At 31.6% G+C, this 26,155-nt stretch overlaps 2 protein-coding genes across 3 annotated transcripts in view; one reads left to right on the top strand and one right to left on the bottom strand.

Annotated features, from left to right (window-relative positions):
* The first annotated feature begins 902 nt into the window (after positions 1-902).
* LOC120182316 (non-symbiotic hemoglobin 1-like) lies at positions 903-2,639 on the top strand. Its single transcript, XM_039187310.1, has 6 exons — positions 903-1,088; positions 1,173-1,301; positions 1,407-1,536; positions 1,635-1,749; positions 2,236-2,352; positions 2,432-2,639. The coding sequence occupies exons 1-6, from the start codon at positions 1,025-1,027 to the stop codon at positions 2,564-2,566; spliced, it is 690 nt and encodes a 229-aa protein (XP_039043241.1). The 5' UTR covers positions 903-1,024; the 3' UTR covers positions 2,567-2,639.
* A 320-nt stretch (positions 2,640-2,959) lies between these two features.
* Positions 2,960-26,155, bottom strand: part of LOC120182301 (auxilin-related protein 1-like) — a 28,506-nt gene continuing 5,310 nt past the window's right edge. Inside the window, exons 2-11 of one of the 2 annotated variants that reach the window (XM_039187300.1) lie at positions 18,645-18,651; positions 7,082-7,722; positions 5,705-5,934; positions 5,411-5,607; positions 5,186-5,315; positions 4,981-5,078; positions 4,258-4,323; positions 4,016-4,105; positions 3,696-3,872; positions 2,960-3,250 (exon numbers count right to left, since the gene is read on the bottom strand). In XM_039187300.1, coding sequence (XP_039043231.1) covers positions 3,212-3,250; positions 3,696-3,872; positions 4,016-4,105; positions 4,258-4,323; positions 4,981-5,078; positions 5,186-5,315; positions 5,411-5,607; positions 5,705-5,934; positions 7,082-7,314 — 1,260 coding nt within the window. In that variant the 5' untranslated portion in view covers positions 7,315-7,722; positions 18,645-18,651 and the 3' untranslated portion in view covers positions 2,960-3,211. Of the gene's footprint in view, positions 3,251-3,695; positions 3,873-4,015; positions 4,106-4,257; positions 4,324-4,980; positions 5,079-5,185; positions 5,316-5,410; positions 5,608-5,704; positions 5,935-7,081; positions 8,075-18,644; positions 18,652-26,155 lie in introns of those variants that run through there. The other variant, XM_039187293.1, reaches the window with a different exon arrangement.

Raw genomic sequence — 26,155 nt, 5'->3', positions numbered from 1 at the left:
ATTGAAAACTTTTAAAGTTTATGACCAAAATAGAAGAGAGAAAATAGGAGGTCCAGATTGAGTTATTTTCTTAAGTTGGAGGGCCAGATTGAGAGAAAAATATGATTTTGGCCTGTTTAACGTGACAAGTCAGCACAAAGTAACGGAGTCGTTGGTCAACGACGGAAAACATTGGTCAAATGATCACATTAAGCTTTTGTTTTACTTGAAGGGTCACATTGAGTGCAAAAAAGAAAAAAGTAGAAGACCACATTGATTTTTTTAAAGTAAGAGGGTCTTAAGTACCCTTTTACCTTTGTTTTATTGATGTTGTTCACTTCAAAATTTTATTCATGTTTATTTCATTTAAAAATTTTGGATTATTAATATATGTGTAGTTACCTTCAAAAATATTTTTAAATCCGTTACGACAACAAACCATGTACCAGACACCACATATAGTGTTCAATAAAAATGAAAACTAGGTACAATAAGAAATAAGTATAAAATGAAAACCATGTACTTTTCATTTTAGGTGTTTTGGGGTTTTTAATATTTTAAAAGAAATTAAGGTTTTTTATAAATATAATATTTTTTTAATATTTTTTTAAAAATAAATTTTAAAATTATTAGATTATGACACATGTTATTTAACGAAATAAATTAACGTTGTTGATAGTCCAAACAACTAAAATGATAATATTTATAATGTTATATACTAAATTCATTTAAAAAATAGTTTAAAAAACAATTTTTGGAATGAGTTATAAATTTGAGTTTCTTACTTTACATTTAAGCCTAACAAAAACAAAAGTAGGTGTTTTAACCACTCCACTTTCAAAGCCTTTTTGCTCAGTACATGCACCTGCACCAGAATAAAATCCTAAAGAAAACAACGTTGGCTTCCTCAGAAATCGAAAGGTTAGTTTTTGTCCACTTGTAGGCCAATTTTCCATTTTCATTGTGCACAAAACGGAAAGGGAAGAAACCATCTGGAAATATAGTTGTTGTTGCAGGTTAGAGTCTGAGCGCTTAATTATTAGATATGAATCTCACGGCCATCACCTCTTCTTCTTCTTCAAGAGCTAATCCCATGCTTTTCTCGAATGGTTTGTGACTTTCTTTTTCTGTCGTTTCATTACAAAGTTTGTTCATATGATCATATCCTAATCATCTTTTATCCTGCACTGCAGCTGGTGGAAAACTTGTGCCAAAATTTTGTTTAAATAAAAACTATGGATCAATACTCATGCATCATCAATCCTGGGAGTTTTCATGGGTCAAGAGAAATCTTGTTTTTGCAGCTCCAAAGTCCATCTCAAGTATGATGTTCCACTCTTTTTCCCTCTCTTTTCCATCAACTTATGGTAACAAGATACTATCTCTTCGTATATATATATATATATATATATTGCCATCTTTCCCAGAAAAAGGTGTGAAGAGAGGTGTGGAATTCAAAGTGAGGGCATTTAGTCCAGAACAAGAAGCTTTGGTTGTCAAATCATGGAATTCCATGAAGAAAAATGCTGGTGAACTTGGTCTCAAATTCTTCTTGAGGTTGATTACCTAAGTGCTCTACTTTTCCAATTTACCGATAACCATCCATCCTATTTCATTACAGTATAATAAGTAGATCAAAAACTAAAAATTTCCAGGATTTTTGAGATTGCGCCTTCTGCTAAGAAGCTGTTCACCTTTCTGACGGATTCAGATATCCCTCTAGAGCAAAACCCCAAACTCAAACCCCATGCCATGACCGTGTTTGTTATGGTATGTTGATGCTACTTTTTCTTTTTCTTATCTCATTTTATATTGCGTAATTTTGCCATGTCGCCTAATCTACCATTAATTTACGACGGTTTAACCTAAAATGTTATATGCTTCAACCTAATAAGTTATATAATTGATAATAATTTTGATTATAACCAAGAATGTTACATTACCATGGATTTTAACCTAAAATGTTATGTCTACTCTAAAAAATTACACAATTGGTAATAATTTCAGATATAGAAAATGTATTGTAGTTAACCTTTTTTTATTACAACCAAAATAGTTACACAATTTACCTGATCTTTTATAGAGAACGTAATATTTTCGATTTCAACCGAAAATGTTACCTAGATCACTATAAAGAGTTGAGGTTTTTACAAGTTTTTTTTTTATTATAACTAATTTATGTCATTTTTTAACCTTATAATAGTATTTTAGACTCGTCCACAATTTATATAGTGAATCTAAAGGACTAGTTTGCAGACCTGTGAATCAGCTATCCAACTCCGAAAGACGGGAAAAGTTGCAGTGGGAGAATCCAATCTGAAAGATTTAGGTGCCACCCATTTCAAATATGGTGTCGTGGATGAACATTTTGAGGTAATGATCATGTTGTTCACCATAAAAAAATATATGGTCACAAGTGAACTCCATTTACCATTGCCAATGCATCGTGTAGGTTACAAAATACGCATTGTTGGAGACCATAAAGGAAGCAGTACCAGAATTGTGGTCTCCAGAAATGAAGAATGCTTGGGGAGAAGCCTACGATCAGCTGGCTGCTGCTATTAAAAGTGAAATGAATCCTCTTTAAGTTTGTTTTCATATAATATTTTGTATGATTTTGTTCTACTTCTATCTTTACCCAAATAAACCACTTTCACTATGTGCATGTCTCTTTGAAATTCTTACAATAATCATATAGTACTGGAATTTCCTTATTTTGGGAAAACAGAACATTGATCTTTGTAGAAAAATCTCACGGTTTAATAACTTTGGAATGAAACTGTACTTCTTCTTAACGCCATATTTACATAAAACCAATGTCTGAAATCACACTAAAATGGAATGGTAGTTAATACAATTAAACCGAAATTACAACACATGCAATGTTTTGAAAACAAAGTGGAATTAGAATCATTGTAGCTGAAACAAAATATAAGAGAAGAAAATTCTATATATGGCATCATCAAATGAAACAGGTTTAGTAAACATTGTGGAATCTACTTGCTTCCCCCAAATCCATATTAATTTACAGCCATGCATGAAAAAGTTTGGTTCCTTAACAAGCATCTCATCTCTTGATAAAAAGTTCGCTAATTAGCAACGGCAATGTTCGTATGGTGCCCTTGCAAACTCATAACACAACGAAGGCTTGACTCGTAACTTCAGTTCCAAAAATGAACCATTGACAAATAAAAATAGCTCAGCTCATCGAATGAACTATACCTTCTAGGTTCTAAGAAAGTTCTTCCTTGTTGAACTTGTTCCAAGCTTCCTGTTTCAATGCATAATAAAATGATTATAAAACCAGGCATATTAGGTTGTTTTCTTTTCTTTTCTTTTCCTTAGTCTTGTTAAAACTTAATTTTTCCATTTGCTTACATACAAAACTATAAAACAAACTTATTCATTGGATGCTTTAAGCTTGCTGTTTGCTTGGTGTCCAAAAAAACGAAAAAGATAGGATATTTAGCATTCCTGAAATACTCTAATCTGATCCCGGATATTCTAACAAAAAAAATCATCTAAACGAAACAAGTTTACTTGAAGATACATCACTACTTATAAGTAGTTGATAGACTGAACCAGCCACACCAAAATCAGAGTTTTGAACTTCATTTTACCCATTTTTTTGTAAAGGATGTAAAGTGGTCCTTGAGGAGACAACCAATTTTAAAATAAATGCCTCCTTGTAAATCATAGTGAGATTCACGGCGTACCTTGAGAATATAGAAAACTTTTTCAGCAATATATTTCTGTTCAAGTGTGGCACCTTTCTGCTGAGCCTTATCAGGATGGACGCATAATGTGGCCTTTCTATACACTTTTTTGACAGAGCCAGAGGTTATCAAATCAGTAAGTGAAACTGGCTCCCAACCACATTCAGGCCTAAGTACCTATTAGTTGAGGTAAAAGGTTAGTTGTGCAAACCAAGAAGCCAAAAGTTCTAAACCTTGCAATAATGATTTCAAAACATTAAACTGATAACCTCTTATTACAAAGGTAAATGCAGAGAATAGGGAAATGATGAGGAACACACCTGTTGCAATGATGATAACAGTGCACGCATATTGCCTTCCTTCCCGGCAACCCAGCGTTTTATCTCAAAATCCACAGCTTCAGCAATCCTCTATGCAAATTAAGGTGAACAAACTCACTAAAAGCGAAGAATTCATGACATACAAACAAAGAAATGGTGCAAAAGCATGTAATGCACATACACCATGAAGAATAAGAACCCCATATCTAATCTACAGTAAAGGCATCGACTGAACTACTTACACGCCTCTCTTCTTGCTCGTTCAAAGATTGACAATCACGCTGGTTCATATCAGCAACTGCTCTAGCCTAGTACAAAAACAATCCAGAACTGTTAAAAGTTGAACTATGTTTCATAAAAAAAATATAATTTTTATTTTAATATATATATATATATATATATATATATATATATATATATATATATATAGAGAGAGAGAGAGAGAGAGAGAGAGAGAGAGTGGTTTATCAATAAAGGTGCAAACAGAGGTGTCTGCCTGGCGTTTTTGCCAGCAGCACATAATGCATACCAATATACAAATCACAACAGGCACTAAAGGGACAGTTATTCAGGTGAGTAGCAGTGAGGTTCAATATATAAGTATCAAGCTCAAAGATGGCTAAAACAGCATAAGATTAAGTGTACTGATCACCAAAACAGCTTCCATTATCAGCCCACAGAAGAGCTAGATGCTTAGCATTTCTTTAAAATTTTGTCCTGGAAAATTGGCATTGTGCCTGGGTTGGCACCCCTTGGAGGCCTCAGGCTGTTCATTCTTTATTTGCGTGTTTATATATGTGAGGAAGCATGAGTGAGAAATCAGAAACATATATCATTGTTCACTTAACTGTACTTCTGCACTCACCAATAAATTTCTTCTTACGCAGCTACGCTTCTACTAATTTAATGTAATTCAAAGAATTAGGAATTAAAATAAGATAACTTTAAGGTAAGAATATACATACCATTCGATCCTGGGTCCTTTGGTGACGGCCTAATCTGGCTCTTCTTCTTTCTTCACTTTCCCCAGCAACTTCCTCGAATTTTCCGGATACTGTGGCAGCTTTTGAGAACAAACAATATGAAAATGATTAGCATCAAAAAAGCCAATTACAAATATAACTTCCATAGCCAGACGTAGTCCATCTCTATATCTCAGCAACAAAATACCTCCAAAAATAAAAGAAAGGTCATCCATTACACTTGTCATAGTGACAGGAGACGCCCTCTTTGCAGTGGATGATGCACCTGCAGATGTCTTTTTTTGTATGTCATGCTTATTTTGTTCAAACATGGGATCCTGATAAGAAGATAAAAGAAAGAGTATCAATACAAAATTCTGCTGCTTTCAGTAAGCGCCTAAGCGGTGGTACTTATCACATCTATAGTGCTCACCAAAGTTGTTGACCTTGACTTTGGTGCACTATTTGATCTGGAACTCACACCAAAAAAGGATTCCAGATCATCTGCTCTATTCTGTTGAGTCCCTCTTGTAGCATCGTCAGCTTCTTTAGATCTAGTAGTCTTATTGTGCACTCTCCACATCGCAAAGTCTTCAAGTTCATCTAACAGAGATGCGCCCGAACTCTTTACTGCATCAAGGATCCTCTCAATGTTACAAAGCTAATGATGGAATGGCAAAAGATAAATACACATTGGACATATTTTTTCTAAAGGATGCAGAAGAACCTTTATCAGCCTTCAAAACTTGGGCTGGTTTTGGAGGAGGCCTCAATGGTTGTGAAGCATTTGATGAACCACGAGGCTTTGTTCCTCCAGATTGATTAAGCATGCCGAATTCTCCCAGTAGATCTGTGGGGGATTTTGGGGAAACATATTTTGAGTCCAAATCTGAGTCTAAAATGACAAAAGGTTCCTCTGATGATCCGAAGGTTAATTTGGTTGCCTTAACATTAGTCCTGCATAATAACAACAACAAAAATATCAATTCCAATACTTGCATGCTAAAACATAATCATATTCAGGTGACTACTTCATTGAACCTGACTGCAAAAATGCTATGTTGTCAAGACCACGAGGTGCACTAGACACAAAAATGAGCTAGCCAGAGTGATGTAAAGCCCAATATGTATATATGTGTGTGTGTGTGTGTGTGTGTGTGTGTGTATAAAGTTTAAGACGTATAACAAACTCTAAACTATCTACAAAACATGATTTTTTTTATTAGTTAATATACATGATTCCTTATGACCAATGTTTGTTGTGGAATGCTCAAGTATTACGAAGTATAGAGTTCAATGTTATTACTTTCTTACAAGTAAAGGTATATCAAACGAAACAACCAGTGAAAAATTAAAGAAATTAAAGAGAATTTAATCAGGCAGGTTTTTTATGCCTATTGTCTTACAAAAAACAGTGTCTAGGTACACTAGAAGTGGGATCAAATAGGCCTGACCTGAATGGGTTTGAGGCGCTTTTGTGGTATATTGCTAAGGTTCAATGAGCAGGCGCACTTAGTAGCACGCCTAGATACCACTACAAATATTTGCACCAAATACGTGATACAGAATCCTAGTTTTTGCTGAAGTCCAATGCTTAACAATAGGGTCCAAAGATAACAGCTTCAACATCTTTGCTTCCTAGCCAGGAACACTAATTCATCGATTAACATTGGAATGTTTCCTATTCATGTAAAGCAATTTTATGTTTAGGAAGCAGAATAATAGAAATAATTTCCAAATCATGAGTTTTATGCCACCAATATTTATTTACGTCATCTACGCACACCCATAAATGTATCCATGTTATAGCATATTGCATTCTCAAAGACTTCAGAGCATGTTTTACCCAAACTAATCCCCCCCCCACCCAAAAAAAAATATCAGAAAAAGGGACTCGTGATTATGGAAAGAACAATTATCCCATATTCTACCAATGCATGACTTCTTGACTCTAAATGTCATTACAATTCATTTCCATTTTCAGCAAGTCAAACGGCAAAGAATTCAGCTAAAACTTTGACACTCAAAGCCACACCAATCAAGCAGAAAACTATATGCAATTTTTAATGAATAAATTATATTCATTTAAAGTAAATGTAAGCACCTATTCACAGGAGGGCTGCTTCCACCAAACCCGGGTATCAAATCATCAACACTAGCCTCATTTTTTGCCGAATCAAAAGAACCGTTCCCGCTAGATCTCTTCAATTTCGCAGCCACACCACTAAAATCACCCAGCAAGTCGCCGGCCCTTTTGCTTCGTTGAAGAGACAAAAGACCCAAAATCATCATCGTTACTTGCATTCTGAGAGACGGGCATTCCTCCAAATAAATCATCAACGACGTAGGAATACGTAGGAGAATGTTTTGGACCAGAATTCAAAAAAGACAAATCGAATGAAGATCCCTTACTACTACTTTTATTGCTCGTATTAGATTGCTTCGTTGTGGGGTTTTGAAAACCACCAAAATCGTCGCCAAGATCAAAATAATCACGAGAGTTTAGATTGGGGAGAAAGTCGTGATCATCAAGCAAAGAGCCGTTACCAGGATCCGAATCCCGCGAAGTTTCTGAAGAAAACGACGTGGGATTTCCGTTCCTGAACCCAAAACTTCGGTCCGATGTCGCGGTAGTGGCGGCGGCGGGGGTGTGTCGTTTGGCTTGCGACATCGGAACCGATTTCCCTAGCGGCTTTAAGCCGTAACGCTCTGTTAAAACGCCAAATTCGTCCATAAATCCACTCTCTTTACAAGAAAAACCAAACGGATCGGAGTTTTACGTGAAAGAAATATGTGGGTATTTCGCGGATATGAATTACAACAGATCTATGAAGAAAACGTAATATAAAATGGAAAACTTAACCAAATCGTATGATTAGAAAAACTTTATTATTTTCAAGGCTGAAAATTTTGACCTGAGATAGAGAGAAATAAGAAAAGGGTTATGGTTTTATGATTCAAATAATAAAACAAACGATGAAATAAACAAAAATGGCAAGAATTAACAGAGTGAAATAAATATAAGTTTCCAGAGGAAGACAAAGAAATGGTCTTTTTGTCCTCCTATTCTTCCCTCTCTTTCCTAGCTGAGTGATGGCTCAGCCCCCATCAATACCTGCCACTTTTTCAATTATTTTTTAAATGCTAGAAATTTTACTGTAAATAAAAAAATACACAATTTTTATAGAATAAAATAATGTTTTAAGTAATATTTTATCGGATATATTATCAAGTTTGATAAAATGTCCAATAATAATAAAATCAATATAAATAATAATATTTTAAATAATTTTTTATCGATTTTATTAAAAATAATAATAATAAAACTGATAACTTTCTTTAATTGTATATTAAGATGATCGTACGACATAACTTCCTCAACTTTTTATTGGCAACAAAATTATTCAAAAATACAGATTCTGTTGCTCTAACGGCTGGGTTACAACAGCGAAAAATAGCTATGCATTTTGATTAAATTAATAAATTTTCGTCCTTTATCGATTTATATTTAAAAAATAACTTTATGTTAACAAATTTATTTTTTGTAAAATAATAAATTATAAGATTTATTCTTTTCGTTTAAATTTTATATATATTTTTACTAAATTTAAAAAAATAATATTTAATCACTTTCGTTCTTATTTAATTATGATTCGGTCATATTTATTTTTAGGGTAAAGTATATAAATGATAATTGAACTTTTTAGATATTTGTATTTAGGTCTCCAAACTTTTAAAACATACAATACAGTCACCAACCATTTAGTTTGTTTGCAATATGGTCCCCGACGTAAATTATATAAATGATCACTGAACTTTTCAAGAGGTTGCATTTAAGCCCCCAACTTTTAAAACTTGCAACACAATCATCAATTACATTCTACATCCCAAAATCCAAAATGCTTCAATTACATTCTAAACCTCAAATTCCAAAATACTTCAATTACATGCTCAACCCCAAATTCATAATCCCTTCTCAAAATCTATCATAACAAACTAAAATTAAAGTAGCAACCCTAAACCCTCAAAACATAACAATTTCGAGAAAAAAATTAACCAACTATAAAGTGAACAATAAGTGATTATGTTGGGTTTAGGGTTTAGGGTTATGTTGGACCTAAATGCTCAATTCAGTTTATAAAATAGTTGACTCGAATTTTTTTCGATTTGAGTTTATAAAATTTAAATCAAGTCGAATTGAATTGAATTTTTGAGTTTCTGTTTAAATTTAATTATAAATATTTATCATATTATAATATTATTTGATTATAATTCAATTCAGTTTATAAAATAGTTGACTCGAAAATTTTTCGATTTGAGTTTATAAAATTTAAATCAAGTCGAATTGAATTGAATTTTCGAGTTTCTGTTTAAATTTAATTATAAATATTTATAATACTATAATATTATTTGATTCTAATTTAAATAGTTTTTAACCATATACAATACATATATTTCTTCATATATTTTTTTCCATATGTGACATACATATATCATACAGAGTCAAGGGACTTGACTCAAACTTAAAAATTAATCCACTAATTACTAAAAATTTTGAAATATTCTAGTTGTATTTTACAACTTGATTTTAACTTGAAATTTTTTAAGTTGAGTTTATGAAATTACAACTCAAAGTCAATTTGTATCAAATTTTTTTGAATCAATTCAAGTCGAAAAATAATTTTTCCGAACCGAATTGAGTATTGTTCACATATAGTTGGTTAAATCTAACTTTTAAATCCTAAACCCAACACAATCACTTATTGTTATGGACCCAAAATGAAATAAATGTTGTTGATTATGTTGGGTTAATTGGTGGGGAAATTTAGCATTTAGGGTTATGTTTTGAGGGTTTAGGGTTGTTGCTTCAAGTTCAGTTTGTTATGGAAGATTTTGAGAATGGATTATGAATTTGGGGTTGGGTATGTAATTAAAGTGTTTTAGAATTTGAGGTTTAGGATGTAATTGAACTATTTTGGAATTTGGGGTTTAGAATGTAATTGATGATTGTGTTGCAAATTTTAAAAGTTGGGGGACCTAAATGCAAGTGCCTGAAAAGTTTAGTGACCATTTATATAATTTACCCTAATGACAGTGAAACGGTCGTTACGTCGGGGACCGTATTGCAAAGGAACTAAATGTTTGGTGATTGTATTGCAAGTTTTAAAAGTTTGGGGACCTAAATACAAGCATCTAAAAAGTTTAGTGACCATTTGTATACTTTACCCTTAATTTTATTTAATTAAGATGTGTTAGTTGTCCTTAGATATTTGACAGATTACTGACCTGACACAGTAAATTTATAAAATTAAAAAGAGTAAATTACACAAATGCCTACTAATTTTTGAGTAAGTTTTCACTTTCTCTATTGAAATTTCAAAAATAACAAATTGGTCACTAAAACATCAAATAGGTCCTTAAACAATGATTTTATATCTAATTAATTCCAAAAGTTTTTAATGTTTTGTTTATCATTTAAAATATATGATTGGTTCATATTCAAAAAAATTAATTTTTAAGTTTTATTATTAAAATTTAAATTGTATATATGTCTTGGAAAAATTAAAAATCTTTTGGGATAAATTAGATATAAAATGTTTGTTCAATAACATATTTGATGTTTTAGTGATCAGTTTGTTAGTTTTAAAACTTTAGTGTGAAAAACGAAAATTAGTTAAACATTAATGACAATTTTTATATTTTATCCTTTTTAATTTTATAAATTTATTATATCACGTCAGTAATACATTAAAGGTTTAACGATAATTAACTTTATTGATCGTATCTTAATTAAATAAAAAAATATAAAAAAAAAATATTTTTTTTAATTCAATGAGGAAATATGTACAAATTTTAAATGAAAGTGATCAATTCTATAGGTTTTCATTTTAGTTGAATAAATTAGATATAAAATTTATTAACTCGTCAGTTCTAAAAGATATATTCAACTTTGTGGAAGAAGATGATGTAAAGTCCAATTTAAATAAGGATATGTTTCGATTCTTACAATAACAAGTAGCTAAAATCACGACTTCCACAACTCTTACCATTAAGCTTCTTGGAGAGTATATTCCTTACAAGACATTAAAGAGTTTTAGAAGAGGGGTTGCGATTTCAACGTACTGATATGCAGCAGACAATTATTTTTTATTTTTAGCTGAAAATTATTATTTTTTCTTTTAAACCTAATTTTCTATATATATATATATATCATACAAATCTAAAAACCTAATTTTCTTTTATTAGTGTACCATTTATTCCTCTCTCTTTTTTTTGCCTTTGTTGATAGGCGGTAGTACCAACTTAATGTTGGTTACCGACTGCCGGTATTATTTGTTATTTTTTTTCTTTTTTTTATATCGTATATTTATTTTATTTTAATTTTTTTTATTTTCAATAAGTCTGTCTGTGTTGTACGTTTTCATTTGGCTTTATAACATGTTTTCTTATGCTTTTTGGCTGTTTTTTATTTATCTATTTTCTAAGGGTTAATTTGACATTATCACGACTGATCAAGATGATGTTTATCTGATATCTTGTTGATCTTCCCTACTTTGGACCCTCGAATTGGATTTGGATACCCAATTTGTGTTCGTGGATAGATTTTCACATCGCTCGAGTCTGATTTACGGTTTGTCAGTGGTCTTTTAATAGCTTGATCCCCTTTGTGGTTCGTTTGCCGATGCGATCAGATATGTTTAGATCTATATTTGTTCGAGTTTCTTGATTAGATTTAATCTTTCCTTGTATGGTCTTTATGTGATCTTAAGTTACTAGTTTTATTTCAATAATTATAGAAGATCTTCTAATTATTTGCTTAATTTACGATTGTAATTGTAAATCTTTTTGTAATTTGAGATTTTTACTATTTTGAATAAAATTAATTTATTCTATAAAAAAATAAAATAAAATATCAATGATAAATTAGTTTTAGGAAATGAAGTTGTGATTTCACAACATAAAAAAATACATTGAAAATTAAAAATGAAAAATAACCTACTTTCTAAAAATAATAATAAACTATAATAATAAATTAGAAAGCGAAGTTTAATTATTTAAGAGAATTTATAAGGTTATATATTGTCCCTAATACGTAGGGCTGTTCATGAACGAGTGATCACACCGTTTAATCTAAACTATCGATTAATTGTTATAACTGTTATGAAATTTTTTAATAATAATTAATTGCTAATAACGATTAATCATTAAAAATTATCCATTATTAACGGTTCGATTACATATTAACATACGATTAACCAATTATAATTATTTATAAAAAATCATAATTTATACTATAAAAAAATTATAGCACTTAACACATACTTACAAAAGTGTAAGTGAATAAAATAAAAAAATATTGATAACTAACAATAAACACATAATTATATTGGTGTAAGTATATTTATGTATTTACAAAGAAATAAAAATAATAAAAAATATATATTAAAGTAATCGTGTACAAATTTTATTATATATATAAATTAGAAATAAAAAATATATTAAATTATTTGTTTATAATTATAATAAATTATAAATTTTATTATAAATTTAATTTATTAATGGTTATCAGTTTATCAAAATTTGTAATCGTAATCTTAACCGTTAACCATAATTTTTAACGATTTAATTAATCGAAACCGTTTCATATTAATATTTCAATTAATTAACCATTTAAATGTGACAGTTATATCAATTAATGGTTACGGTTAAAGATTACATGTTTTCTGAACACCCAGACTTAATGGTGAGTAAATCTAGTGAATTTAGAAAAAATTTAGAATAAATAGTTAAGATAATGGATGTGAATTTGGTTTAGAAGTATATTATATATCATTGAGAAAAAAAAAATTATCCTTCGATTGCTTCTGCCATATATTTTTGAAAAGTCAATTCATGATATCTTAACATATTTAGAATGTTCTATTGAGTTGATAATTATAAAATTTAAAAGTACAATTGTACATTTAATTAAACCAGTTATATTCAATTTGAAATCCCAGATCGATGTGGGTGGCCCGATTCGATTTGAGTTTCACATTAGAGCTATCAGAGCGACTCACCGTAAAAATCACAAAAAATTAATTTTTTTATTAAAACATGTAAAATCCATAAAATCAATTTATAAATATAACCGTAAAATTTAATATTATTAAAAAATAAAATAGATCTCAGACTCGGATATAAAAACAAAATACAAGTTACATGCTCCCTAATCACATGCATCGTACTCCGCAAGCAACGACGGTGGAACTCCCATACTGAAGTCGGAAGCTGCATTGGTACGATTCTTTTAACCTAAAATGGTGAGTAATAGAGTAAGCTTTGGAAAGCTCAGTAATACAATACTATCAGTTGATGCTACAGGACAAACAGATAAATGGAAAGACATAAAATTTCCTTATTTAAAACAGACGTATACAGGTTTTCGGGATAAGTTGGGGTTCCACTGGTAGTTCATCGAGTAGAAGCCATAAAATCTCAGTTCATAGGAAACATTCATAATATCAAGTTTTCAAGAGATCGAATAGGATATCTAGTGTGTTCCAATCAAAACCAGTGAAAATATATAAATCTTTTAAAACCATAGTGGAACCCTCCAACCAAACTCCATTATGCAGTTCCCGAGAATAGGGTATCATTAGGTCCGTAAGGATTTACCAGCTGAATCAAGGTTGTACCTACATACTCCAGAATCCTACCCATATAAAAATCCAGTATAAATTAGTTTTAACTGTTAATCATAATATCTGGATCGTGATCTAGTCGTATGTCATAACCATGATAATGTAATAAACCGTATAACTGATATCCACTTGTACACCATAAGTAGTTTTATGATTAACCCAAGGGAACGCCTTGGGGCTTGAGAGCCTACACAAGGATATCCTTAGGTCCGTAAGGAATTATCTGCTTGATTAGAGTTGTACCTCTATACTCCAGTCTACCCAGAAAATATCCCAATAAAACAGTTCGAGTAATACCAGTGAAAACAGGAAACCATAGTTCATATACCAGTACATTCCATGATTCCATAAATCAGGAACAATTCATATTTTTCGGTGAAAACCAAAAACGAAGAACACATACCATGTTGTCATGGTTCATAAACTAGTAAATCAATAATTTCGTTAAAAATCATTTCAAAACATATAAAACAGTCATGTAGTACATGTGGAACACACTAGAGGATCCAAGTATTTTTTAGTGGTGCAAGGTAGTTTATCAGCAATGGAAAACATGAAACTGATGTAATTTGATCGGATTACAGGAAAAATGTCATATTGAAAGCGATCGATTACTAATGGATCTAATCAGACAATTAAAATTGATACTTTGGAAACCCACTATGATTCAGGTGCACCAAAAAGGTGTTCAGGAACCTTTATACTGAATAAATTTTATATTCAGATTTACGGAGAGTGATTTGAGCTGATAAGGGAGAAACAAAGATTCAAGACATTTACAATCTGTATAGATCTATCGGATTATCGAAATAACTCGAGCTGAACAACTCACAGAACTAATGCATGTCGACCAGTCCATTCCTTGCCCTTCTAGGGTATTCACTCTTTAATACCAACAATTCTGGTACATAGACCACCTTCAGAATCATAGTTGAATATATCTTAAGGAGACGAACATATATTCTAATGGTCTTTATTTCATTTCCACCTTGCAACAATATCAAGAATTGTCGACGTACTATAATTCGTGGTTCAACCCATAGGGACAATACAACATATAATATCGATAGTGTTTCCAGACTTATCCAAATCACTCACTTAGTCCTAAGTCATTGACGTTACTTAGGTCATTAAATATTTGAGGTGGATTTATTCTTTCTAGATCTGAAAGTATTATTCAATACAATGCTTAGATGTTCATTGGGTCATTTCACACTTTAAGGCATTTTGGTCATTTTGTATTTTAAGCATGTCATCATAATTCCGTTCAATTCTGTTAGTGGCATACTTTCGATGCATTAGGCTTGAATGCAATCTAGTTCCTTTATCGTTCAAGGTATTTTGATCATTTGACCATTGAAGGTTATTATTATACTTATTACGAAGCTTGAAGACATTTCAATAATTCTTTTAAATTCAATCATTTGCAGTTTCTCAGATAATTAGTCAAATATATCCTTTTAGAGTTATCTTCTACCATCCAGAGAAGTCTTAGTCCTTTTTCCATTACAATGACAGTTTCATAATTTTATCTCATATTGCTCTTTTCGATAATTTCATATCCAGTTAAACCCGATATTTAACTTTTTAAGAGAATTTATCAAACTGCATGTATCTTGAAACTGGTTCATTTATTATTGGATCACTGAACTTATAATTATTTTCGATTGATATTCCAATTTCTCTTTATCGAGCCATCTAAGTCTTATACCATTTTTGTCCTTATTCCAATTTTACATCTGATTCCACTGATAATTAAATACATCTAATGTATCAATCAATTTCATTCATGCAAGTATCATCCATCAATGAGTCTAAGAAACATATAAAAGGTAGTAGAGTATTACCTTGGTTTTCATGCCATACCAATCAACTATTTTAACTCCATTCGACCGCCCTCGAACTTGAATTTAATGTCTCATATTTCCTCGAATACAAAGAAATAAAATTTACGTCAAAAACTGAACTCAATTGAGAAACCATATTGAATTTTGAAGGTAAAACATCAAAAAACGGCTTATCGGGTGTGAATTTGGCAAAATGGACTTCAAATTTGGACTCAGGACGTCAAAAAACATAAAATGAGACCTTTTCGAAAAAATTAACTTTTTGGTCAACGGTCAACGGTTAAAGTTAACTGGTCAAAGTCAACAGATCAAAGTCAATGGGTTGACTTAGACGAGTTGACTCAGTGAATGGACCTCACCAGGCAGTCGTGTTGGATCAGATGGGTCTGGCAGGTGGGTCGACCCGATTCTGGAATCTTCCCCAGGGCCAGAACAAGCCCCATGCGCATACGGCGATGCATGGAGGCAAGTGCGGCAGCGACAAGGGACATTCTGGCCAGCCGTTCAGTCTCGAAGCATCCTAGCAGCATTTCCAACTCAACCAAGCCAAAATAATCAAGCAAAATAGGGAAAATATATATATCGAAAAGCAAATCGCAACTTACCCAAACGACGATGGGCGACGAGACAACTTCGGACGACAAAATCGCTGGGTTTGGAGCGCGCGAAGGTGCTGAGTATGATGGTACATGTGGTGAGGCAAGTTGATGGTTGGATTGGCCGAAATAGGGAAGAGAAGAGGCAGCAACGAGGATGTTCGACGAGCTTTACGGCCTTGATTGGCGCTGGTTTACGTCGATTCACGCTGCGGGGGTGCTTATGCTAAAATCACCAGTCGTCGGTAGTTCGAACGGGGTAGAGAGAAGGTTGAATGGTGGTCAGATGGTGAAGGCTTAGGGTCAGCGAAACTTCGATCGGGTAGGGGAAACTATTTTAGGGATTTTGACAAATTTGGGAATTTTGGTTCTTACCAATCGAAGGAAAAAAAATTAACTGGGTATTAAAAATGGACAAATTCAGGTTCAAGTCCTTAAATTTTATGCATTTTCTAAAATTGTCCAATAGTTCCAGAAAGTCATAATTTGACCCCTAATTTGAGTGTTACAATTCTCCCCTCCTTAAAGGAATTTCATCCTCAAAATTCATTTATGTCACAGAATTGTAAAAATGAAGCTTCCATCAGTTTTTCAATATATTCTAATAGCTTTTACAAAAGTACAGGTCCTCTATTAATCTTTACCAATTGAGTATATATATTCTTATCATAACTCTCCCTCATTCTAATAAAAAAATTAGAACAAAAGTATCATTGTAATATCAATTCAATCTTGGTCACGAGGTTAGGTTCATATAACGATAAGATATCCAAATTTTATTTCTTGAGTAGGGTCAGAATTTCTCAGATTAGTAATTCTCACATTACTTGAGAGGCATTTTACAGAATTTGGAAAACTGATATTCCTTTATGCATAGGTCGAGCCTTAACAGCTAGAAAACTTAGATTAGCTCGTTACAAAGAGGGACTCAACCTTGGAGTTTCGGCTTAGAGAAGTATGGTTGTAGTTTAGGGGCATGTGCTGACCATACATCTTTTGACATTCGATTGGCTGGTCTATATAGAAAAAAAGTTGACTCAACCTATGCTCTGATACCACTAAATGTAACTCCATAACCGATGCGGGTGGCCCGATATGATCTGGGGTGTCACATTAGGACCACCAGAGCGACCCACCGTAAAAATCTCAGAAATTTAAATTTTTTATATTAAAACATGTAAAAACCATAAAAACAATTTATAAATATAACAATAAAATTTAATATTATTTAAAGATAAAATAGATCTCAGACTCAGATATAAAAACAAAATACAAGTTACATGTCCCCTAATCACATGTATCGTACTCCGTAAGCAACGCCGGTGGAACTCCCATACTGAATTCGGAAGCTGCATTGGTACGATTCTTTTAACCTGAAATGGTGAGTAACAGAGTGAGATTTGGAAAGCTCAGTAATACAATACTACCAGTTGATGCTACATGAAAAACAGATAAATGGAAAGCCATAAAATTTCCTTATTTAAAACATACATATATAGGTTTTCGGGATAAGATGGGGTTCCACTGGTAGTTCATCGAGTAGAAGCCATGAAGATCTCAGTTCATAGGAAACATTAATAATATCAAGTTTTTAGGAGAACAAATAGGATATCTAGTGTGTTCCAATCAAAACCAGTGAAAAGATATAAATCTTTTAAAACCATAGTGGAACCCTCCAACCAAACTCCATTATGCAGTTCCCCAGAACTGCATCCATAAGGGCTTACCCTAAGCACACATTAAAGGGTCCAACCTAAGGGAATATCTTGGGGCCTAAAGGCCAACCTAAGGGTATCCTTAGGTCCGTAAAGATTTACCAGCTGGATCAGGGCTGTACCTCCATACTCAAAAATCCTACCCATATAAAAATCCAGTAGAAATCAATTTTAGCTGTAAATTGTAATATATGGATCGTGATCCAGTCATATGTCATAACCATGATAATGAAATAAATCGTATAACTGATATCCACCTGTACACCATAAGTAGTTCTATGATTAACCCAAGGGAATGCCTTGGGGTCTAAGAGCCTACCCAAGAATCTCCTTAGGTCTGTAAGGAATTACCAACTTGATTAGAGCTGTACCTCCATACTCTAGTCTACCCAGATAATATCCAAATAAAACAGTTCGAGTATATACCAGTGAAAATAAGAAACCATAGTTCATATTCCAGTACATTCCATGATTCCATAAATAAGGAACATTTCATATATTTTGGTGAAAATCGAAAATGAAGAACACATACTATGTTGTCATGGTTCATAAGCTAGTACATCAATAATTTCATTAAAACTCATTTTAAAACATATAAAATAGGCATGTAGTATATGTGGAACACACTAGGGGATCCAAGTATTTTTAAGAGGTGCTAGGTAGATTATCAGTAATGAAAAACATGAAACTGATGTAATTTGATCGGATTACAGGAACAAGGTCATATTGAAAGTGATCGATTACTAATGGATCTAATTAGACAATTAAAGTTAATACTTTGGAAACCTGCTATGATTCAGGTGCACCAGGAAGGTGTTTAGGAACCTTTATACTGAATAAATTCTAGATTCAGATTTACGGAGAGTGATTTGAGCTGATAAGGGAGAAACAAAGATTCAAGACATTTACAATCTGTATAGATCTATCGGATTATCGAAATAACTCGAGCTGAACAACTCACAGAACTAATGCATGTCGACCAGTCCATTCCTTGCCCTTCTAGGGTATTCACTCTTTAATACCAACAATTCTGGTACATAGATCACCTTCAGAATCATAGTTGAATGTATCTTAAGGAGACGAATAGATATTATAATGGTCTTTATTTCATTTTCACCTTGCAATAATATTAGGAATTGTCGACGTACTATAATTCGTGGTTCAACCTATAGGGATAATACAACATATAACATCATAAGTGTTTTCAGACTTATCCAAATCAGTCACTTAGTCCTAAGTCATTGAGTTTACTTAGGTTATTAGATATTCGAGGTTGATTTATTCTTTTCAGATCTGAAAGTATTATGCAATACAATGCTTAGATGTTCCTTGGGTCATTTCACACTTTAAGGTATTTTGGTCATTTTATATTTTAAGCATATAATCATAATTCCGTTCAATTCTATCAGTGGCATACTTTCGATACATTAGGTTGAATACAATCTAGTTTCTTTAGCGTTCGGGGTATTTTGATCCTTTGATCATTGAAGGTTATAATTATAGTTATTACGAAGCTCGAAGACATTTAAGTATTTCCTTTAAATTCAATAATTTGTTGTTTCTCATATAATTAGTCAAATATGTCGTTTCAGAGTTATCTTATACCATCCGGAGAAGTTTTGGTTCTTTTTCCATTACAAGGACCTTTTCGTAATTTTATCTCATAGTGCTCTTTTCGGTAATTTCATATCCAATTAAACCCGATATTTAACCTTTTAAGAGAATTTATCAAACTGCATGTATCTTGAAACCGATTCATTTATTATTGGATCGTTGAAATTATAATTATTTTCGATTGGTCATCCAATTTTTCTTTATCGAGCTGTCTGAGTCTTATATCGTTTTCTGTCATTATTCCAATTTTACGTCTGAGTCCACTGATAATTAATTACATCTAATGTATCAATCAATTCCATTCATGCAATTACCATCATTCAATGAGTCCGAGAAGCATAAAAAGGTAGTAGAGTATTAACTCGGTTTCCATGCCATACCGATCGACCATTTAAACTCCATTCGATCGCCTTCGAACTTGAATTTAACGTCGCATATTTCCTTGGATACAAAGCAACCGAATTTACGTCAGACACTGAACTCAATTGAGAAACCATATTGAATTCCGAAGGTAAAACATCGAAAAACGACTTACTAAGTGTGAATTTGGCAAAACATACTTCGGATTCAGACTCAGGACGTCTAAAACATAAAATAGGACATTTTCGAAAAAGTTAAATTTTTGGTCAACGGTCAAAGTCAACTGGTCAAATTTAACGGGTTGACTTAGTGACTGAACTGGACCAGGCAAGCGGATCGATCCGATTCTGGAATCTTCCCTAGGGCTAGAACAAGCCCCACGCGCATACGGCGGTGCGTGGAGGCACGTACGATAACGAAAAGGGACATTCTAACTCGTCGTTCACTCCCGAAGCATCCTAGCAGCATTGCCAACTCAACCAAGCCAAAATAATCAAGCAAAACGAGGAATATATATATCGAAAAACAAATCGCACCTAACCCAAAAGACGATCGACGAAGGGACATCTTTGGACGACGAAATCGGCCGGGTTTGGAGCACGCGGAGGTGTTGAGTATGATGGTGCAGGCGGTGAGGCGAGTTGATGGTTGGATTTGCCAGAATCGGGAAGAGAAGCAGTTGGTCTAGTGAGATTAGACACTACACCCTTAAGTAAGATTAGAGGTTCAAATCCTAACAATTATGAATGGAATAAACTGGGTTGGGAAGGTCGTCCTTGCCTCTATAATACCCGTTCTAGGTTATTCGATCAATATATCAGATACCGATGGTTATATAAAAAAATATGATATAATACATTAAATTATAAGATAACATCTATCTTATTTATCCACTCAACTGTAACTAAACTTTTATTTTATACTTTTTTAATGTTTATAAATAATAATTTTTAAAAAACTACAAAACTACTAATTCATCAGCTAATATATTCCTAAAAAGTCGAAGCACCAAAGGTCTTGAGAGACCGATCCAGCATAACAACTCAAAAGATAAAGAAGTGTCATTAATTTCTTCATACTAGTTCCAAGCTCGAAGTACCATTTGTATAAATAAGAATCCCCTTCGTTACATGATTTCTTCTTCATATAGATAGATATAGGTCAAAATATATAAAAACTAAGAATTTATTTTTGAAACTATAAAAAAGAATTTAAAAATTATAGTTTCAAATTTTCATTTATTTTAAGCTCATTTTTAATCAAATTTGAATCTCATGTTTCTTAATCACTTTAGATTACATGTGTAAGTGTAACTTCAATTCTTCTTTTTAATAATACATTTTCTTTTTTTTCTAATTTAATCTCTTTAAGTTTAAAAAATAAATCAATACATATAAATCAATCTTTTAGAGATCCAGATATTTACAATGAATCAATAAGTAGAATTTATCAGTTTACCCATCTTGTTTTATTTAAGATTATCATATTAAACTATTAAAAAATCTGCATCCAAACTATTAAAAGGTTCATACAAATAAGCAGTGATAAATGTTGGATACATTGATAATGCAACTAAGCATGATTTTTCTGTGAGAGATTTGTGGATATTTTCAAAGACATAGTTTGGTAATGAAACATTTTACTTATCTATTGAATGTTATTATTTCTCTCATTAACAGTAACAATATCATTATAGAAGACTTCTATCGAAAATTATTTTATAACATGGAAAATTCTACAGTGCATATCGCACTCCACAACACACTTTAAAGCGACGTACTGAAATACACCACTAGTTATTGTCTTTATTAAGTAAATATTAAAAGGATAAATTACACGTTTTGTGTCTAAATTATAACTTTTGTTTCGTTTTAATATCTAAATTTTAATTTTTTTAAATCATTAACAACAATGCTTATGTGATGTGACATGTCAAATTTTTTATTTTTTAATTACCACATCACCTTTTTTATACGACAATATTTTTTAATTAATTTTATTCAACCAATTAGGTGGCTATTATGGAGATAAAAAAATTAAAATCACTCTTGCTCCTAGTATGAATTGATCATGAGTTTCTTACATGAGAAATAAATCACTCTACCATTGAGCTACACTACTTATTTAGTTAAATTTCATCACATTTTGTATTTAAGTTATATAATGGTATCACCATAAAATCAACATTTTTCAATGATTATAAGATTCAAATATGAGACTCTTACTAATTACTGAAAGCTTAATCACTAAACTATAGAGTAATTTTTTTATTATATTGAACTTAATACTTACTTGGTCATTATTAAATTAAAAGACTAATTTTTCACTTTATTTAAAATAAAAAATTAAATAATTTATATATATTTTTTAAAAATTTATATAAAATAATTATAAAAAGTATATTTATAATATTATAAAAATATTTATTTAAGGTTTAAATTTTAAATTATTTATTTATTTAAAATAATATTATTTTTAAACTATTTATTTAATTTTAAATAATTTTTAAATATAGGGTAAATTATATCTTTAGTAGCCAATTATTATTTTGGTTTAGTACATTATTATTTAAAATAAATAATTAATATTATTACAAAAATAATTCAAACTCCAAATTAACTTGAAAAAATATATTTTAAATATTTTCTAACTTAGTCGAATCTTTTCAAAAACATACTTGATCATTTTTGCACTTTATAGTCAAGTTTCCAAGCTTTTTTGGCTCAAAGAATCGATTCCTTGGATTCCAATAATTTGGGATCGATCCCTTTACAAAAAAGATAGACCCCCGAGGAAAAAGGTTGATCCCGTCACCAAAATGATTGACCCCTCGATGAAAAGGATTGATATATTCCCTTAAAGGATTGATTTGTTTCTTGCAACGTTCGAATTATTTGAAAAATGATTGATCCATTTCACAAAAGGACCAATCCCTTGTGCATTAAATGTTGTTTTTGGTTTTAGGTAACGACTATAATGATCCCCAACAACTCCAAACAGTTAGAATTAATAGAGAATGTATAAATTGAAGGTAAAAGCTTCCAAAGGTCAACAAGAAACATATTGAACCAACCTACCAAATTCAGAGTATTCTTTTGTGCTTAATTTGTCAAATTCTTTATTATAAACACACTTGTGAGCTTCATAGTTTATTTTGCTCAAGTGTGATTTGGGTGAGAGTTTAATTAGTGCAAACACATTTACCTTGTGATGTTTTCTCTTTGTTTGATTTATTTGTATTTACTCTTGTGAAAAGAGTATAAAAAAAAGTTTTGGGTATAAACTTTATGGGTTGTTGTAAGGTTACACCTTATCCTCAAAGGTAAGTAATCTAAAGGATTTAAGAAATCCTTAGTGTGGATGCTAAGGTAGTGGATGTAGACTTTGATTGAGAAATTCAAACCACACTAAATCGTTATGCAAAATTTTTATTTTTCAATTACTTCCAATTCACCCCTCTTGGTGTTATCCAGTTGATCGATAAAGCTAATAATTGGTGCCAGAGTAGATTTCTATCGATAATTTAACAACCTTGAAAAGGTTCTAGGAGAGCTCTATCAACTTCCTCTATCAACCGAGAAAGATGGCTTCAACCTCTGACTCCTACTACATTGAAGATTCACAACCGGTCAACAAGCCACAATACTTCAATTGAGAAAATTACTCTTATTTGAAGAATATGATAGGTTTGTTAATTCAAACAATCGATATTGATGTTTGAGATACAATCATCAACAGTTCTCTTAACCCTCCAAGAAATCAGTCAGAGTGGAAAAATGAAGACCAGAAGCTCACCTAACTCAACGCTAAGTCCATGCACATTCTCTTTTGTGCACTTAGCCCAGACAGATATAGAAAAGTATCTTCATGCTCAAATGCTAAGGCGATATTGGACAAGTTGGAAGTGGCCCATGAAGGAACAAGTCAAGTCAAGAAGTCCAAGATCAGTATTCTAACTCCTAATTACTAGACTTTAAGATGAAGTCTAATAAAGACATAAAGACGATGTCCGATTGGTTCACTTCAATTATCATTGAGTTGAAGAACTTTGGAAAAGTTTATCAAAATAAAGAAGTAGTGAGAAAGATGTTTGCCTCATTGATTACATCTTAGAAAGGTAAAGCAACCGTCATCAAATAAGCCAAAGATTTAGAGTTGTACACCTTTGATAATCTCATTGGATCATTACTCACTCATGAGGTGAGACTCCAAAAGAAGAAGGAAGAAGAAGAGAAGAACAAGAAAAAGAAGGAAGTAAGAATAGCCTTCAAGTCCACCAATGAAAGTAATAAAGACTCTAGTGAGGATAAATATGAAGAGATGGCCAAGCTCTTCAAGAGATTTAAACGATTTATGCCATCAAATGATAAAGAGACGAAACATGAATCGAAGAATGAGAAAGATCCCATCATATGCTATAATGGCTATATGGAGTGATGAGGATATCACCGATGATGAAGAGGATGAAGTAACTAATCTTTGCCTTATGGCCATCCAAGAAGATTCAAAGTTATCTTCTAACTCAAATGAATTAAATCCATATTCTTTTGATGAGTTACAATATGCTTATGATGAATTGTTTTTGGAATTTGAGACAATGAATTCCAAATATAAGAAAATAATTTCTAAATTTAAAAATGAAATTGATTCTCTTTTGAAAACTAAATTGGATTTTGAAAGCAGAAAATAAATATTGAAAAAGGATTTGGAGCTTTCAAAATTGAAAAATGAAAATTTTGAAAAAGAAATTTTTGATTTGAAAATTAAGCTTGATAGCTTAATGAAAGAAAAAGAAATTATTTCTAACAATTCATCAAAGATAATAATGGAAAAATGTTTACATTGCTATTATCATGGTCATAATTCAAATACTTGTCCTATAAAAAAAAAGAAAATTTTATAAAATAAGACAAGTATGGGTTCCTAAGGGAACTAGAGGCATTGAGACTAACAATCAATGACCTAAAGCAATTTGAGTGCCAAAATTTAAGAAAATGTCTCATGTAGGTGTGCTAGAGCAATGGCGAACAATGCCAATGAATTTAGAAGGTATAAAACACTCTAAGGAATGACACTTGAAGAAAGAGAGACCTAAGAAATCAACCTTAATTCAAGTGGTAACAAGTTTTAATTTCATGAAATTTTGTGCTTTGTATGACTTAAAATGTTTATATGTATGATTGTGTGTCCCCACATAATGCTTAATTGCAATTAGTTAGGGGAAGTTATTATTGCATGAGTTGCAATTTTATGGCCATATATGCTTATGATGATGATTTTGGCCTTAAATTTGCAATACTTATTTGTTATTGTGAAATCATGTTCTCCATGCTTTATATTAACCATTTATGTTGATTTTGAGAATATGACGTTTAAATGTAGCAAAAATTGAAAATATACATATTTAGGATCTTTAGAGCCATAATATGTTTGTGTGACTTGATTTAGACCTTATTTATGCAAATTATGGACTAAATTGATCAATAATAAAAATTTGCATAATTTGATGTTTCAAGTTGACATTCATGCATATTAGTATCCTCTAAGTCATTAAAATTAATTTTCTATCAATAATATGGTTTAGGTTGCATCAAATTTGAGTATAGTATCATCCAATTTGGTCATTAGAATAAAAGTGTATTTTTTCATAAAAAGGATCGATCCCTTTAAGAGAAGGATTGATTCCTTGCATTTTCTAGAAAAAAGGATCAATCCCTTTAAGAAAAGGATTGATCCCTTGCATTTTCTAGAAAAATGATCGATCCCTTTGCAAAAAGGACATATCGCTTTTTTAAAAGGATCAATCCCTTTAGGCCAAAATATTCTGGGGAGCTGATTTAAAGCATATTTACACACATTTCTTCCTTCCAAGCCTATATTTCGAACCCAAAAATCCAAAACGCCCAAATCTTCAAATTTCATCGAATCATTCTATCTGAATCCGTTTTAAGGGGTTACTATACGAAATCAATCCTTCAAACATTCTTTCAACAAATCATTCATTATTTTGAAGGAATCAACATCTTTTGGTAAGATTTTTAAACCCTAACTTTTTAAAAAAAATTAAATTCGGCAAAATAAGGTTTATTTAGGTAGTTGGAGAATAAATTTTGAATTGTTATATCATTGTTTTGGTACATGGCATATTACCCATTTATCAATTTTTCACAAATCCTAAATCTTTATCGAATACCCTCTAGGTGTTCGATAAAAATCCCCAACCAAAAACCATCCTTAAATCATTCTTCCATACACCATATCTTTTGCCAAATTTCAGTTTTAATTCTTTTTAAAATTACTTTTAACATCTTTGAAACATCTCTTTTGTTTTAAACTTAATTTTATAATTTTTTTAAAATTTT

Source organism: Hibiscus syriacus, unplaced genomic scaffold (assembly GCF_006381635.1).
Source record: "Hibiscus syriacus cultivar Baekdansim isolate YM2019G1 unplaced genomic scaffold, ASM638163v2 tig00003721_pilon, whole genome shotgun sequence".
In the NCBI taxonomy this organism is placed as follows: Eukaryota; Viridiplantae; Streptophyta; class Magnoliopsida; order Malvales; family Malvaceae; genus Hibiscus; species Hibiscus syriacus.
The sequence above is the reverse complement of the archived record's forward strand: the minus strand, read 5'-3'. Positions and strand labels throughout refer to the sequence as shown.